This window comes from Tachyglossus aculeatus, chromosome X1, assembly GCF_015852505.1.
Source record: "Tachyglossus aculeatus isolate mTacAcu1 chromosome X1, mTacAcu1.pri, whole genome shotgun sequence".
Lineage (NCBI taxonomy): Eukaryota > Metazoa > Chordata > Mammalia > Monotremata > Tachyglossidae > Tachyglossus > Tachyglossus aculeatus.
The window spans coordinates 4,779,145-4,792,945 of NC_052101.1; the positions used below are offsets into that span (position 1 = coordinate 4,779,145).

The window sequence follows — 13,801 nt, forward strand, 5'->3', positions numbered from 1 at the left end:
TCAACTGCCCCTAACGAGCTTTGCTTTACAGCCTCTAATTTCCCCTCTGGTGGGACGCTCTGAGCTGGGGAGCTCAAAAAATTTCAGAATTAATCACGGTAACGCGCCTGAAACGCACGCGGCATTTTGGTTTTTCCTCCTCTCGTCTCCGTTTCTCCCTCCGTCTGGAGTCCTGGGTTTGGTATTTGCTTAGTAATGATGATGATGGCATTTGTTAAGCGCTTACTATGTGCAAAGCACTGTTCTAAGCGCTGGGGGGGGGGAGACAAGGTGATCAGGTTGTCCCACGTGGGGCTCACAGTTTTAATCTCCATTTTACAGATGAGGTCACTGAGGCTCAGAGAAGTGAAGTGACTTGCCCGAGGTAACACAGCAGACGTGTGGTAGAGCCGGAATTCGAACCCATGACCTCTGACTCCAAAGCCCGTGCCCTTTCCACTGAGCCACGCTGCTTCTCCTTCTCTAGTACTGAACTTTACTGGACTGTGAGCCCACTGTTGTTACTTGTACCTATCTATTCTATTTATTTTATTTTGTTAATATGTTTGGTTTTGTTCTCCGTCTCCCCCTTCTAGACAGTGAGCCCACTGTTGGGTAGGGACCGTCTCTAGATGTTGCCAACTTGGACTTCCCAAGCGCTTAGTACAGTGCTCTGCACACAGTAAGCGCTCAATAAATACGACTGATTGATTGATTGATTGCTTACAGTTTGGGGGGAGGACAGGCGTTAATATGAATAAATAATTTATAATGTCTAAAGATACGTCCATGCACGCTGTGGGGTTCGGGGTCCGGTGAGGCTGATCGATTGTAAATCCCCCCCCCTACTGTAGTTTGTTTCCTCCTCTTTTGCCGCTGGTGGAAGTAAAAATCCCAAGGTCCTTGAGGGGAGAGGTTGTGTTTTTTAACCTCTATTTATACTATCCAGTCAATTAATCATATTTATTGAGCGCTTACTATATGCAGAGCACCGTACTAAGCGCATAGGCATTTATTTTCCTTCTAGACTGTGAGCCCACTGTGGGGTAGGGACCGTCTCTATATGTTGCCAACGTGTACTTCCCAAGCGCTTAGTACAGTGCTCTGCACGCAGTAAGTGCTCAGTAAATACGATTGATTGACTGATTGAGTGTACATATTTATTCTATTAATTTTATTTGGTTTATATGCTTTGTTTTGTTGTCGTCCGTCTCCCCCTTCTAGACTGTGAGCCCGCTGTTGGGTAGGGACTGTCTCTAGATGTTGCCAACTTGTACTTCCCAAGCGCTTAGTACAGTGCTCTGCACACAGTAAGCGCTCAGTAAATACGATTGATTGACTGATTGTACATATTTATTCTATTAATTTTATTTGGTTTATATGGTTTGTTTTGTTGTCTTGTCTCCCCCTTCTAGACTGTGAGCCCGGTGTTGGGTAGGGACCGACTGTATATCAATCAGTCAATCAGTTGTATTTATTGAGCGCTTACTGTGTGCAGAGCACTGTACTAAGCGCTTATGTTAACATATAAGCTATATGTTGCCAACTTGGACTTCCCAAGCGCTTAGTACAGTGCTCTGCACACAGTAAGCGCTCAATAAATACGATTGAATGAATGAATGAGAGCACATTATAACAGGCAAACAGCCACTTTCCTGCCCACAAGGAGCTCACAAACTACTGATCGACTGTTTATTTTGTTAATATTGTTTTGCTTTGTTGTCTGTCTCCCCCTTCTAATAATAATAATAATGGCATTTATTAAGCGCTTACTATGTGCAAAGCACTGTTGTAAGCGCTGGGGAGGTTGCAAGGAGATCAGGTTGTCCCACGGGGGCTCACAGTCTTCATCCCCATTTTACAGATGAGGGAACTGAGGCACAGAGAAGTGAAGTGACTTGCCCAAAGTCACACAGCTGGCACACACAGTCTAGAAGGGATGAGGAGAAAGGGCACCGACCGGCCTTATCCGCTGCCCACTCTCATTTATCCAGTCGTATATATGATTTAGCACTCTATTGTACTTGTACATATTCACTATGCTATTTATTTTATTTGATTAATATGTGTTGTTGTCTGTCTCCCCCTTGTAGCCTGTGAGCCCGCTGGTGGGTAGGGACCGTCTCTAGATGTTGCCAACTTGGACTTCCCAAGCGCTTAGTACAGTGCTGTGCACACAGTAAGCGCTCAATAAATCCGATTGAATGAATGAAAGAATGAATGGCAGTTGGCAGAGGCAGGATTCGAACCCATGACCCCTGACTCCAAAGCCCGGGCTCTTTCCACTGAGCCACGCTGCTTCTACAAGACTGTGAGCCCACTGTCGGGTAGGGACCGTCTCTAGATGTTGCCAACCTGTACTTCCCAAGCGCTTAGTACAGTGCTCTGCACACAGTAAGCGCTCAATAAATACGATTGAATGAATGAAATGAAAGAAGGCGGTTGAGGGCCCCAGACCACGCGGGACAGCTGCAAAGACATTGTCCCTTCTCCAGCTTCCTTGGAAGAGGGGGAGAAGCGGTTGAGAAGCCAGGATCCAGGAACGGAGCGGGTCGCAGACTGGAAGTTTCAGGAGCATCGGATCGGAGGTTTGGAAGCTCCCTGTGGGCAATCAATCAATCAATCGTACTTATTGAGCGCTTACTGTGTGCAGAGCACTGTACTAAGCACTTGGGAAGTCCAAGTTGGCAACATCTAGAGACAGTCCCTACCCAACAGTGGGCTCACAGTCTAAAAGAGAAGCAGCGTGGCTTAGTGGAAAGAGCCCGGGCTTGGGAGTCAGAGGTCATGGGTTCGAATTCCGGCTCTGCCACATACCTGCTGTGTGACCTTGGGCAAGTCACTTAACTTCTCTGAGCCTCAGTTCCCTCATCTGTAAAATGGGGATTAAGACTGTGAGCCCCACGTGGGGCAACCTGATCACCTTGTATCCCCCCCAGCGCTTAGTACAGTGCTTTGCACATAGTAAGCGCTTAACAAATGCCATTATTACATTACATTACATTAAAAGGGGGGATAGAGAACAAAACCAGACAGGCAGGGATCTCGTAATGTGCCGTCCTAGGTGCTTAGTCTACTGCTCTGCTCCCAGCAAGTGCTCAATAAATACGATCGAATGAATGACTAGTAAGTGCTCAATAAATATGATCGAATGAATGACTAGTAAGCGCTCAATAAATACCATTGGTGGATTGACTGCAGCCAGGGATGGTGGTTTCGGGGGCAGGGCAATCACCGCTACGGCTGGGCAGGTTCATTCATTCATTCATTCAATCGTATTTATTGAGCACTTACTGTGTGCAGAGCACTGTACTGAGCGCTTGGGAAGTACAAGTTGGCAACATACAGAGACGGTCCCTACCCAACAGTGGGCTCACAGTCTAGAAGACTGTGGTTGGAAATAGATCAGTCGTGAATCGATCAGTCAATCCATCAATCAATCAGTCGTGTTTATCGAGCGCTTACTGTGTGCAGAGCACTGTACTAAGCGCTTGGGAAGTACAAATTGGCAACATATAGGGACGGTCCATGCCCAACAGTGGGCTCACAGTCCAGAAGACTGTGGTTGGAAATAGATCAGTCGTGAATCGATCAGTCAATCCATCAGTCAATCAGTCGTATTTATCGAGCGCTTACTGTGTGCAGAGCACTGTACTGAGCGCTTGGGAAGTACAAGTTGGCAACATATAGAGACGGTCCATGCCCAACAGTGGGCTCACAGTCTAGAAGACTGTGGTTGGAAATAGATCAGTCGTGAATCAATCAATCCATCAATCAATCAGTTGTATTTATCGAGCGCTTACTGTGTGCACAGCACTGTACTAAGCGCTTGGGAAGTCCAAGTGGGCAACATATAGAGACGGTCCCTACCCAACAGTTGGCTCACAGTCTAGAAGGACTGTGAAATTGAATATCAATATCGATTCAATTGATAGTCAACCCTGGTAGGGTTCTGCGTATTTGATTCTCGCGGAAAAATAAAAGCACCCACACTGGGGTGCAGCGTGAAATGAGCGCGCCCGGACATTCTCCGGCCGCAGAACCGGCCCCTGACCAACCACCGCTTCCACGAGGAACGCTCTCTCCAAAATCGTCTTCGAAAATGTGGTTTTAGGGTTCTGTACTAAGCAGTTGGGAGGGTATGTTATAACAGCAGACACTTTCCTGCCCACAGGGAGCTTGCAAGCTATTGATCGACGGAGGAGAGGAGGTGGTTGAGGGCCCCAAAGCCCGCGGAAGAGCCGCGAAGACATTGTCCCTTCTCCAACTCCTTTTGAGCTCCTTGGTGTGGAAATGTGAGATGGAATAGAGAGCTTTCCGGCTACCTTGACAGACCCCGAAGCTCAGTTTCGTGTCAAACTCCCTTTTTAGAGCCTAGGTTCTCATTCCCTGCGGTCACTGACGCCATTTAAGGTTTTTGTGCCTGCAGAGTTAACCTTGTTTCTGCATACTCTTCAGCATCATCATCATCAATCGTATTTATTGAGCGCTTACTGTGTGCGGAGCGCTGTACTGAGCGCTTGGGAAGTACAAATTGGCAACATATAGAGACGGTCCCTACCCAACAGTGGGCTGACAGTCTAAAAGGGGGAGACAGAGAACAAAACCAAACATACTAACAAAATAAATAGAATAGATATGTACAAGTAAAATAAATAGAGTAACAAATATGTACAAACATATATACATATATACAGGTGCTGTGGGGAAGGGAAGGAGGTAAGATGCAGGGGGATGGAGAGGGGGACGAGGGGGAGAGGAAGGAAGGGGCTCAGACTGGGAAGGCCTCCTGGAGGAGGTGAGCTTTCAGTAGGGCCTTGATGGGAGGAAGAGAGCTAGCTTGGCGGATGGGCAGAGGGATTGGGGGCACTCCAGGCCCGGGGGAGGAAATGGGCCGGGGGTCGATGGCGGGACAGGCGAGAGCGAGGTACCGTGAGGAGATTAGCGGCGGAGGAGCGGAGGGTGCGGGCTGGGCTGGAGAAGGACAGAAGGGAGGGGAGGGAGGAGGGGGCGAGGGGATGGATGGACAGCCTGGAACCCCAGGGTGAGGAGTTTCTGCCTGATGCGCAGATTGATTGGGAGCCACTGGAGATTTTTGAGGAGGGGAGTAACATGCCCAGAGCGTTTCTGGACAAAGACAATCAATCAATCAATCAATCGTATTTATTGAGCGCTTACTATGTGCAGAGCACTGTACTAAGCGCTTGGGAAGTACAAATTGGCATCACATAGAGACAGTCCCTACCCAACAGTGGGCTCACAGTCTAAAAGGGGGGAGACAGAGAACAGAACCAAACATACCAACAAAATAAAATAAGTAGGATAGAAATGTACAAGTAAAATAAATAAATAAATAGATAAATAGAGTAATAAATATGTACAACCATATATACATATATACAGGTGCTGTGGGGAAGGGAAGGAGGTAAGACGGGAGGATGGAGAGGGGGACGAGGGGGAGAGGAAAGAAGGGGCTCAGTCTGGGAAGGCCTCCTGGAGGAGGTGAGCTCTCAGCAGGGCCTTGAAGGGAGGAAGAGAGCTAGCTTGGCGGATGGGCAGAGGGATTGGGCATTCCAGGCCCGGGGGAGGACGTGGGCCGGGGATCGATGGCGGGAATCCGGCGGAATCCGACAGTCCGGGCAGCAGCATGAAGTATGGGCAGCATGAAGTACTCTTGGCTGGAGGGCCTCATTTCCGTCTTGTACGGTATAACGGTTGACGTGCCATGGTGATCATTTCTTCTAGAAATAGAAGAAATATTCTATTTCTTCACAGTCTTCTAGACTGTGAGCCCACTCTTCTAGACTGTGAGCCCACTGTTGGGTAGGGACCGTCTCTATATGTTGCCAACTTGTACTTCCCAAGCGCCTAGTACAGTGCCCTGCACACAGTAAGCGCTCAATAAATACGATCGATTAATTGATTATTTGCGTTCATGAAGCGAATTCACCCACCGAGAGTTGCTAACGCATTTATCGTCGGGGCGCTACAGTTTTTGATTAGCCGAACGACATCCCTTCCCGAAACTTCCTCCCAGCAGCCAGTCGGAATTGTCTTTAACCCGCAGATGTAAATCAAGGAGGTTTATTTGGGAGAACGGCCGTTTGGGATGACCCAGCGAAATCATAAAATAGAATTAGGCCTTTCGTAACCGTGTTTTCATTCCTTCCCCCTGCCCCACCGACATCACCAGCTCTCTCTATTTAACGGACCGTCTAGGGAAACGGGGCGGCGGGGGCCGGGGGGGATGTTCAATTTCGCGCCAAATCTATTTTCACCTGAAATAGGATGCAAGAAAAAAGGGGGGAAACGTATGGCAGCGATGAGGGGCGTCGAGCCGATTGGCGTTGAGAGAACGTGGCAGACGGTTACATTTTCGGTGTTTCCTAAAGCAGCTGCGCCTTTCCGCCGGGTCCGGTCAGACGTCGATGACCTCCGTCCACCCCGTGTCCCGCGGACACTAACCCGGTGACGTTTTCCTCCATTTCCCAGTTTCCGACAGCAAAGTCGTGTCCTGCGCGGCCGTGTGGAGGATGCCGAAGGAATTGGAATTAGGCAGTCACGAATCCCCGGATGATTCATCGATCAACACTCAAACCCTGAAGCTACTCTGTCACCTTGACAACACAGCCCACGGCAACATGGCCTGGTAGGGTTCTGCCTATTTTATTCTCTGGGAAAAATAAAAACACCCAAACTGGGGACCCCGGGCTCCGTGGAAGCCGCGCTACCCACTTTGTCTCGCTTCCCACTTTGAAATTGATTGGCGGGGAAGGGGGCGGGATTTTTCCCGGATATTTGACGGCTGGAAAAGTTGGGTTTGGGTTCCCGCTTCTTGCGGGGAATCACCTGGAAGCGGCGTGGCCTAGTAAGCGCTTAGTACAGTGCTCTGCACACAGTAAGCGCTCAATAAATACGATTGATGATAATAATAATAATAATGATGGCATTTATAAGCGCTGGAGGGGTTACAAGGTGATCAGGTTGTCCCACGGTGGGGCTCACAATCTTAATCCCCATTTTCCAGATGAGGTGACTGAGGCACAGAGAAGTTAAGCGACGTGCCCAAAATCACACAGCTGACAATTGGCGGAGTCGGGATTTGAACCCATGACTTCTGACTCCAAAGCCCGGGCTCTTTCCACTGAGCCACGATGCTTCCCGCTTCCTAGAGAGAAGCTGCTTCTCCCTTCCTAGTGGAAAGAGTACGGGCTCTGATCCCGGCTCCGCCGCTTGTCGGCCGTGTGACCTTGAGCAAGTCACTCTCCGTGCCTCGGTTGCCTATTCTGTAAAATGGGGATTAAGGCTAAGAGCCCCGGGTGGGACAGGGAGCGTCCAACCCGATTATTATGTACTTATCCCAGTGCTTAGTAGGGTGCCTGGTACGTAGTAAGGGCTAAACAAATACCACAGTTATTATTTTAGCCAGTCTCCTGTCCAGGCTCTCCCCCTTTTGCCAAAAATCAATGTTCCAAGGAATTTAAACCGTCAGGCTTGCATACGGAATGATGATGATGATGATGCTATTTGTTAAGCGCTTACTATGTGCAAAGCACTGTTCTAAGCGCTGGGGGGGATACAAGGTGATCAAAGTGTCCCACGTGGGGCTCACAGTCTTCATCCCCATTTTACAGATAGGGGAACCGAGGCTCTGAGAATTGAAGTGACTTGCCCAAGGTCACACAGCAGACATGTGGCGGAGTCGGGATTCGAACCCATGACCTCTGACTCCAAAGCCCGGGCTCTTGCCACTGAGCCACGCTGCTTCTCGTGATTTCCCTATTGCTCATAATGATTCGGAACATTAGGACGTGTTTTTTTTAACAACTTTTTAGAGCAGTGCTTCGCACGTAGTGAGCGCTTAACAAACGCCGTCATTATTATTATTATTAAAAGCATAATTTGTCTTTCCGTTCAGCTGAATCAGATCACAGAACGTTGTGGGAACGATGCCCCTTCCTTCCTCTCCCCCTCGTCCTCCTCTCCATCCCCCATCTTACTTCCTTCCCTTCCCCACAGCACCTGTATGTATGTATATATGTTTGTACATATTTATTACTCTATTTATTTATTTATTTATTTTACTTGTACATATGTAGTATTAAATATTAAAGTATTAAGTATTAAAGTATTAAATAAATAAAGTATTAAATAAAGTAGTATTAAATAGTATTCTATTTATTTTATTTTGTTAGTATGCTTGGTTTTGTTCTCTGTCTCCCCCTTTTAGACTGTGAGCCCACTGTTGGGTAGGGACTGTCTCTATATGTTGCCAACTTGTACTTCCCAAGCGCTTAGTACAGTGCTCTGCACACAGTAAGCGCTCAATAAATACGATTGATGATGATGGACTGCTAATAGTCCATGTTTTCTATTCTGTTCACTTTGAAAAGGGACCCAGAGGAGGAGGAGAAGGAGCACTTTTCCAAAAAGTCATGCCTTTTTGGGGGGCAGAATGCAGTTAGGCCCCTCAAAGAGGAAATCATTTTATTCCGATTTCACTCTGCAGTGAGCGGCAGCCACGTAGGTTTTTGCTGCGCTTAAATCTGCGATCGGAAGAGACTGCCCCTTGTCTAACCGTCCGACCTGATTTGCTTGCGTCCACCCCGGCGCTTAGAACAGTGCCTTGCCTGTTGTAAGCGCTTAACAAATACCGAAATTATTATTATCGTTCAGAGCAGGTCAGTAATTGTCGATGGTTCGGGGAGAGGGGCCACTGAGATCCATAGTCTGTTGATGCTGGAGTGACCCTCTCTGAATTTAGTCGGAGAGTGCACCTCCATTCTGGGTATATGAGGTGTACACCAAGAGTAGAGGAAGTGAGGGAAGGGCGTTCAATAATAATAATAATAATAATAATAATAATAATAATAATAATGATGACATTTATTAAGCGCTTACTATTGCAAAGCACTGTTCTAAGCACTGAGGAGGTTACAAGGTGATCAGGTTGTCCCACCGGGGGCTCACAGTCTTCAACCCCATTTTACAGATAATAATAATAATAATAAGGGCATTTATTAAGCACCTACTAAGTGCAGAGCACTGTTCTAAGTGCTGGGGAGGATACAAGTTGATCAGGTTGTCCCACGAGGGGCTCACGGTTTTCATCCCCATTTTACAGATGAGGGAACTGAGGCCCAGAGAAGTGAAGCGACTTGCCCAAAGTCACCCAGCTGACAATTGGCGGAGCAGGGGTTTGAACCCATGACCTCTGACTCCAAAGCCCGGGCTCTTGCCACTGAGCCACGCTGCTTCTCACCGTCACCAAGATTAAAGAAGCAGCGTAGCTCAGCGGAAAGAGCCCGGGCTTTGGAGTCAGAGGTCACGGGTTCAAATCCCGGCTCCGCCACTCGTCTGCTGTGTGACTTTGGGCGAGTCACTTAACTTCTCTAGGCCTCGGTTCCCTCATCTGTAAAATGGGGATGAAGACTGTGAGCCCCACACGTGGGACAGGCAACCGGATCACCTTGTAAATTCCCCAGCACTTAGAACAGTGCTCTGCACATAGTAAGTGCTTAATAAATGCCATCATTATTATTATTATTATTATTATTATTATTATTATTATAAAGGTTAGGCGCTCTTAAGACCACGAGTGAGCCCACTGTTGGGTAGGGACTGTCTCTATGTGTTGCCGACTTGTACTTCCCAAGCGCTTAGTACAGTGCTCTGCACACAGTAAGCGCTCAATAAATACTATTGATTGATTGATTGAATCCAGTCTGCACCTTCAGAACCATGATCGGTTCTTTGGATTCCCTAGCAACTCTCTCCACTCTCTGTTCAATTACCTAGTCGTCAGCATGGAGCTTCTTTTTATGGTATTTGTTAAGTGTTTCCTATGTGCCAGGCACTGTACTAAGCGCTGAGGTAGAGACGAGCAGTTCCTGTCCCGCATAGGGTACACGAAGCAGCGTGGCTCAGTGGCAAGAGCCCAGGCTTTGGAGTCAGAGGTCATGGGTTCAAATCCCACCTCCGCCACTTGTCAGCCGTGTGACTTTGGGCAAGTCACTTCACTTCTCCGGGCCTCAGTTCCCTCATCTGTAAAATGGGGATGAAGACTGTGAGCCCCCCGGGGGACAACCTGATCACCTTGTACCTCCCCAGCGATTAGAACAGTGCTCTGCACATAGTAAGCGCTTAATAAACGCCATTATTTATTTATTTATTTTTACACGGGCCAAAATCCCCATTTTGCAGATGAGGGGACCGAGGCCCAGAGGAAGCGAAATGACTTACCCGAGGACACACAGCAGACAGGTGGCGGAGCCAGGATTAGAACCCAGGTCCGTGCGCCATCCACTAGGCTATGCTGCTTCACCAGAGTCATTCATTTATTTGTATTTATTGAGTGCTTACTGTGTGCAGAGCACTGTACTAAGCGCTTGGGAAGTTCAAGTCGGCAACATATAGAGACGGTCCCTACCCGACAGTGGGCTCACAGTGGGTGGTTTGCATGAAGCAAGTTTTACCTTTTCCTTTTGTCCCAAAGATTTTCTTTTCTCTCCTAATGAGGAGGCTTTGGAAGGCAAAGCCTTTGGTGGCAAAATAAAGGGGAGAATTTTGCAGCAAGAACATTTCTCCTTTTCACAACGAGTGGAAAAGCAGCGTGGCTCAGTGGAAAGAGCCCGGGCTTTGGAGTCAGGGGTCATGGGTTCAAATCCCAGCTCGGCCAATTAATAATAATAATGACATTTATTAAGCGCTTACTATGTGCAAAGCACTGTTCTAAGCGCTGGGGTAGAGACAAGGTAATCAAGTTGTCCCACGTGGGGCCAACAGGCTTAATCCCCATTTTCCAGATGAGGTAACTGAGGCACAGAGAAGTTAAGTGACTTGCCCAAAGTCACACAGCTGACAGGTGGCAGAGCTGGGATTTGAACCCATGACCTCGGACTCCAAAGCCCGGGCTCTTTCCAATGAGCCACGCTGCTTCTCTGGCCAGTTTGCTGTGTGACTTTGGGCAAGTCACTTCACTTCTCTGGGCCTCAGTTCCCTCATCTGTAAAATGGGGATGAAGACTGTGAGCCCCCCATGGGACAACCTGATCTCCTTGTAACCTCCCCAGCGCTTAGAACAGTGCTTTGCACATAGTAAGCGCTTAATGAATGCCATCATTATTATTATTATTAGCTCATGTTTTCTCTGTCAGAGAAGACAAGGACTTTAAGGAGAAGCAACGTGACTCAGTGGAAATCACCGATGATAAAGCGGATCCCCAACTGCTAGGAGTTATGGATGTTCGCCCCCTCTCCATCCCCCCCACCTTACCTCCTTCCCTTCCCCACAACACCTGTATATATGTATATATGTTTGTACATGTTTATTACTCTATTTATTTATTTTACTTGTACACATTTATTCTACTTATTTTATTTTGTTAATCTGTTTTGTTTGGTTGTCTGTCTCCCCCTTCTAGACTGTGAGCCCGCTGTTGGGTAGGGACCGTCTCTATCTGTTGCCGACTTGGACTTCCCAGGCGCTTAGTCCAGTGCTCTGCACACAGTAAGCACTCAATAAATACGATTGATTGATTGATTGGACTTTCCAAGCGCTTAGTACGGTGCTCTGCACACAGTAAGCGCTCAATAAATGCGATTGATTGATTGATTGGACTTCCCAAGCGCTTAATATGGTGCTCTGCACACAGTAAGCGCTCAATAAATACGATTGATTGATTGATTGGACTTCCCAAGCGCTTAGTACAGTGCTCTGCACACAGTAAGCGCTCAATAAATGCAATTGAATGAATGAATGAATGAATGAGCCCGCTGTTGGGTAGGGACCGTCTCTATCTGTTGCCGACTTGGACTTCCCAGGCGCTTAGTCCAGTGCTCTGCACACAGGAAGCGCTCAATAAATACGATTGATTGATTGATTGGACTTCCCAAGCGCTTAGTACGGTGCTCTGCACACAGTAAGCACTCAATAAATGCGATTGATTTATTGATTGGACTTCCCAAGCGCTTAATATGGTGCTCTGCACACAGTAAGCGCTCAATAAATACGATTGATTGATTGATTGGACTTTCCAAGCGCTTAGTACGGTGCTCTGCACACAGTAAGCGCTCAATAAATGCAATTGAATGAATGAATGAATGAATGAGCCCGCTGTTGGGTAGGGACCGTCTCTATCTGTTGCCGACTTGGACTTCCCAGGCGCTTAGTCCAGTGCTCTGCACACAGGAAGCGCTCAATAAATACGATTGATTGATTGATTGGACTTCCCAAGCGCTTAGTACGGTGCTCTGCACACAGTAAGCACTCAATAAATGCGATTGATTTATTGATTGGACTTCCCAAGCGCTTAATATGGTGCTCTGCACACAGTAAGCGCTCAATAAATACGATTGATTGATTGATTGATTGGACTTCCCAAGCGCTTAGTACGGTGCTCTGCACACAGTAAGCGCTCAATAAATGCAATTGAATGAATGAATGAATGAATGAGCCCTCTGTTGGGTAGGGACCGTCTCTATCTGTTGCCGACTTGGACTTCCCAGGCGCTTAGTCCAGTGCTCTGCACACAGGAAGCGCTCAATAAATACAATTGATTGATTGATTGGACTTCCCAAGCGCTTAGTACGGCGCTCTGCACACAGTAAGCGCTCAATAAATGCGATTGATTGATTGATTGGACTTCCCAAGCACTTAATACGGTGCTCTGCACACAGTAAGCGCTCAATAAATACGATTGATTGATTGATTGGACTTCCCAAGCGCTTAGTATGGTGCTCTGCACACAGTAAGCGCTCAGTAAATACGATTGATTGATTGGACTTCCCAAGCGCTTAGTACGGTGCTCTGCACACAGTAAGCGCTCAATAAATGCAATTGAATGAATGAATGAATGAATGAGCCCGCTGTTGGGTAGGGACCGTCTCTTTCTGTTGCCAACTTGGACTTCCCAAGCGCTTAGTCCAGTGCTCTGCACACAGTAAGCGCTCAATAAATACGATTGAATGAATGAATGAAGAGATCAGTGCCGCCCCGCCGGCCTGCTGCTCTCCACCCGGCCTTGTCCCTCTCAGGGTTGGCAGAGTAGGGGCAGTCGGTCTAATAATGATAATAATAATAATAATGATGGCATTTGTTAAGCGCTTACCATGTGCAAAACACTGTTCTAAGCACCGGGAGGAGATACAAGGTGATCAGGTTGTCCTCATGGGGCTCGCAGTCTTCATCCCCAGTTTCCAGATGAGGGAACTGAGGCCCAGAGAAGTGAAGTGACTTGCCCAGAGTCACCCAGCTGACAAGCGGCGGAGCCGGGATTTGAACCCATGACCTCGGACTCCCGAGCCCGGGCTCTTTCCACTGAGCCACGCTGCTTCTCTGTTAAGCAATCAATCAATCAATCGTATTTATTGAGCGTTTACTGTGTGCAGAGCACTGTACTAAGCGCTTGGGAAGTACAAGTTGGCAACATAAGCACTTACTAGGTGCTGAGCATTCATTCCTTCATTCATTCAATCATATTTCTTGAGCACTTACCAAGTGCATCATCATCATCATCATCAATCATATTTATTGAGTGCAGAGCACTTTACTACGTGCTTGGAAAGCCAGAGGTCATGGGTTCGAATCCCGGCTCCACCACTCGTCAGCCGCGTGACCTTGGGCAAGCCACTTAACTTCTCTGCGCCTCAGTTCCCTCATCCGTAAAATGGGGATTAATCAATCAACCAATCGTATTTATTGAGCGCTTACTGCGTGCAGAGCACTGTACTAAGCGCTTGGGAAGTACAAGTCGGCAACATACAGAGACAGTCCCTACCCAACAGCGGGCTCACAGTCTAAAAGGGGGAGACAGAGAACAAAA

At 47.7% G+C, this 13,801-nt stretch overlaps 1 protein-coding gene across 3 annotated transcripts in view; it reads left to right on the forward strand.

Annotated features, from left to right (window-relative positions):
* The window catches only part of EIPR1 (EARP complex and GARP complex interacting protein 1), a 125,533-nt gene that overhangs the window by 39,798 nt on the left and 71,934 nt on the right, over positions 1-13,801 (forward strand). For all 3 annotated transcript variants that reach the window (XR_005447697.1, XR_005447696.1, XM_038739958.1), the window contains exon 4: positions 6,472-6,628. Coding sequence is in view for 1 of the 3 variants with exons in the window: in XM_038739958.1 (XP_038595886.1) it covers positions 6,472-6,628 (157 nt within the window). In the remaining 2 variants the exon portion in view is untranslated. The remainder of the gene's footprint in view (positions 1-6,471; positions 6,629-13,801) is intronic.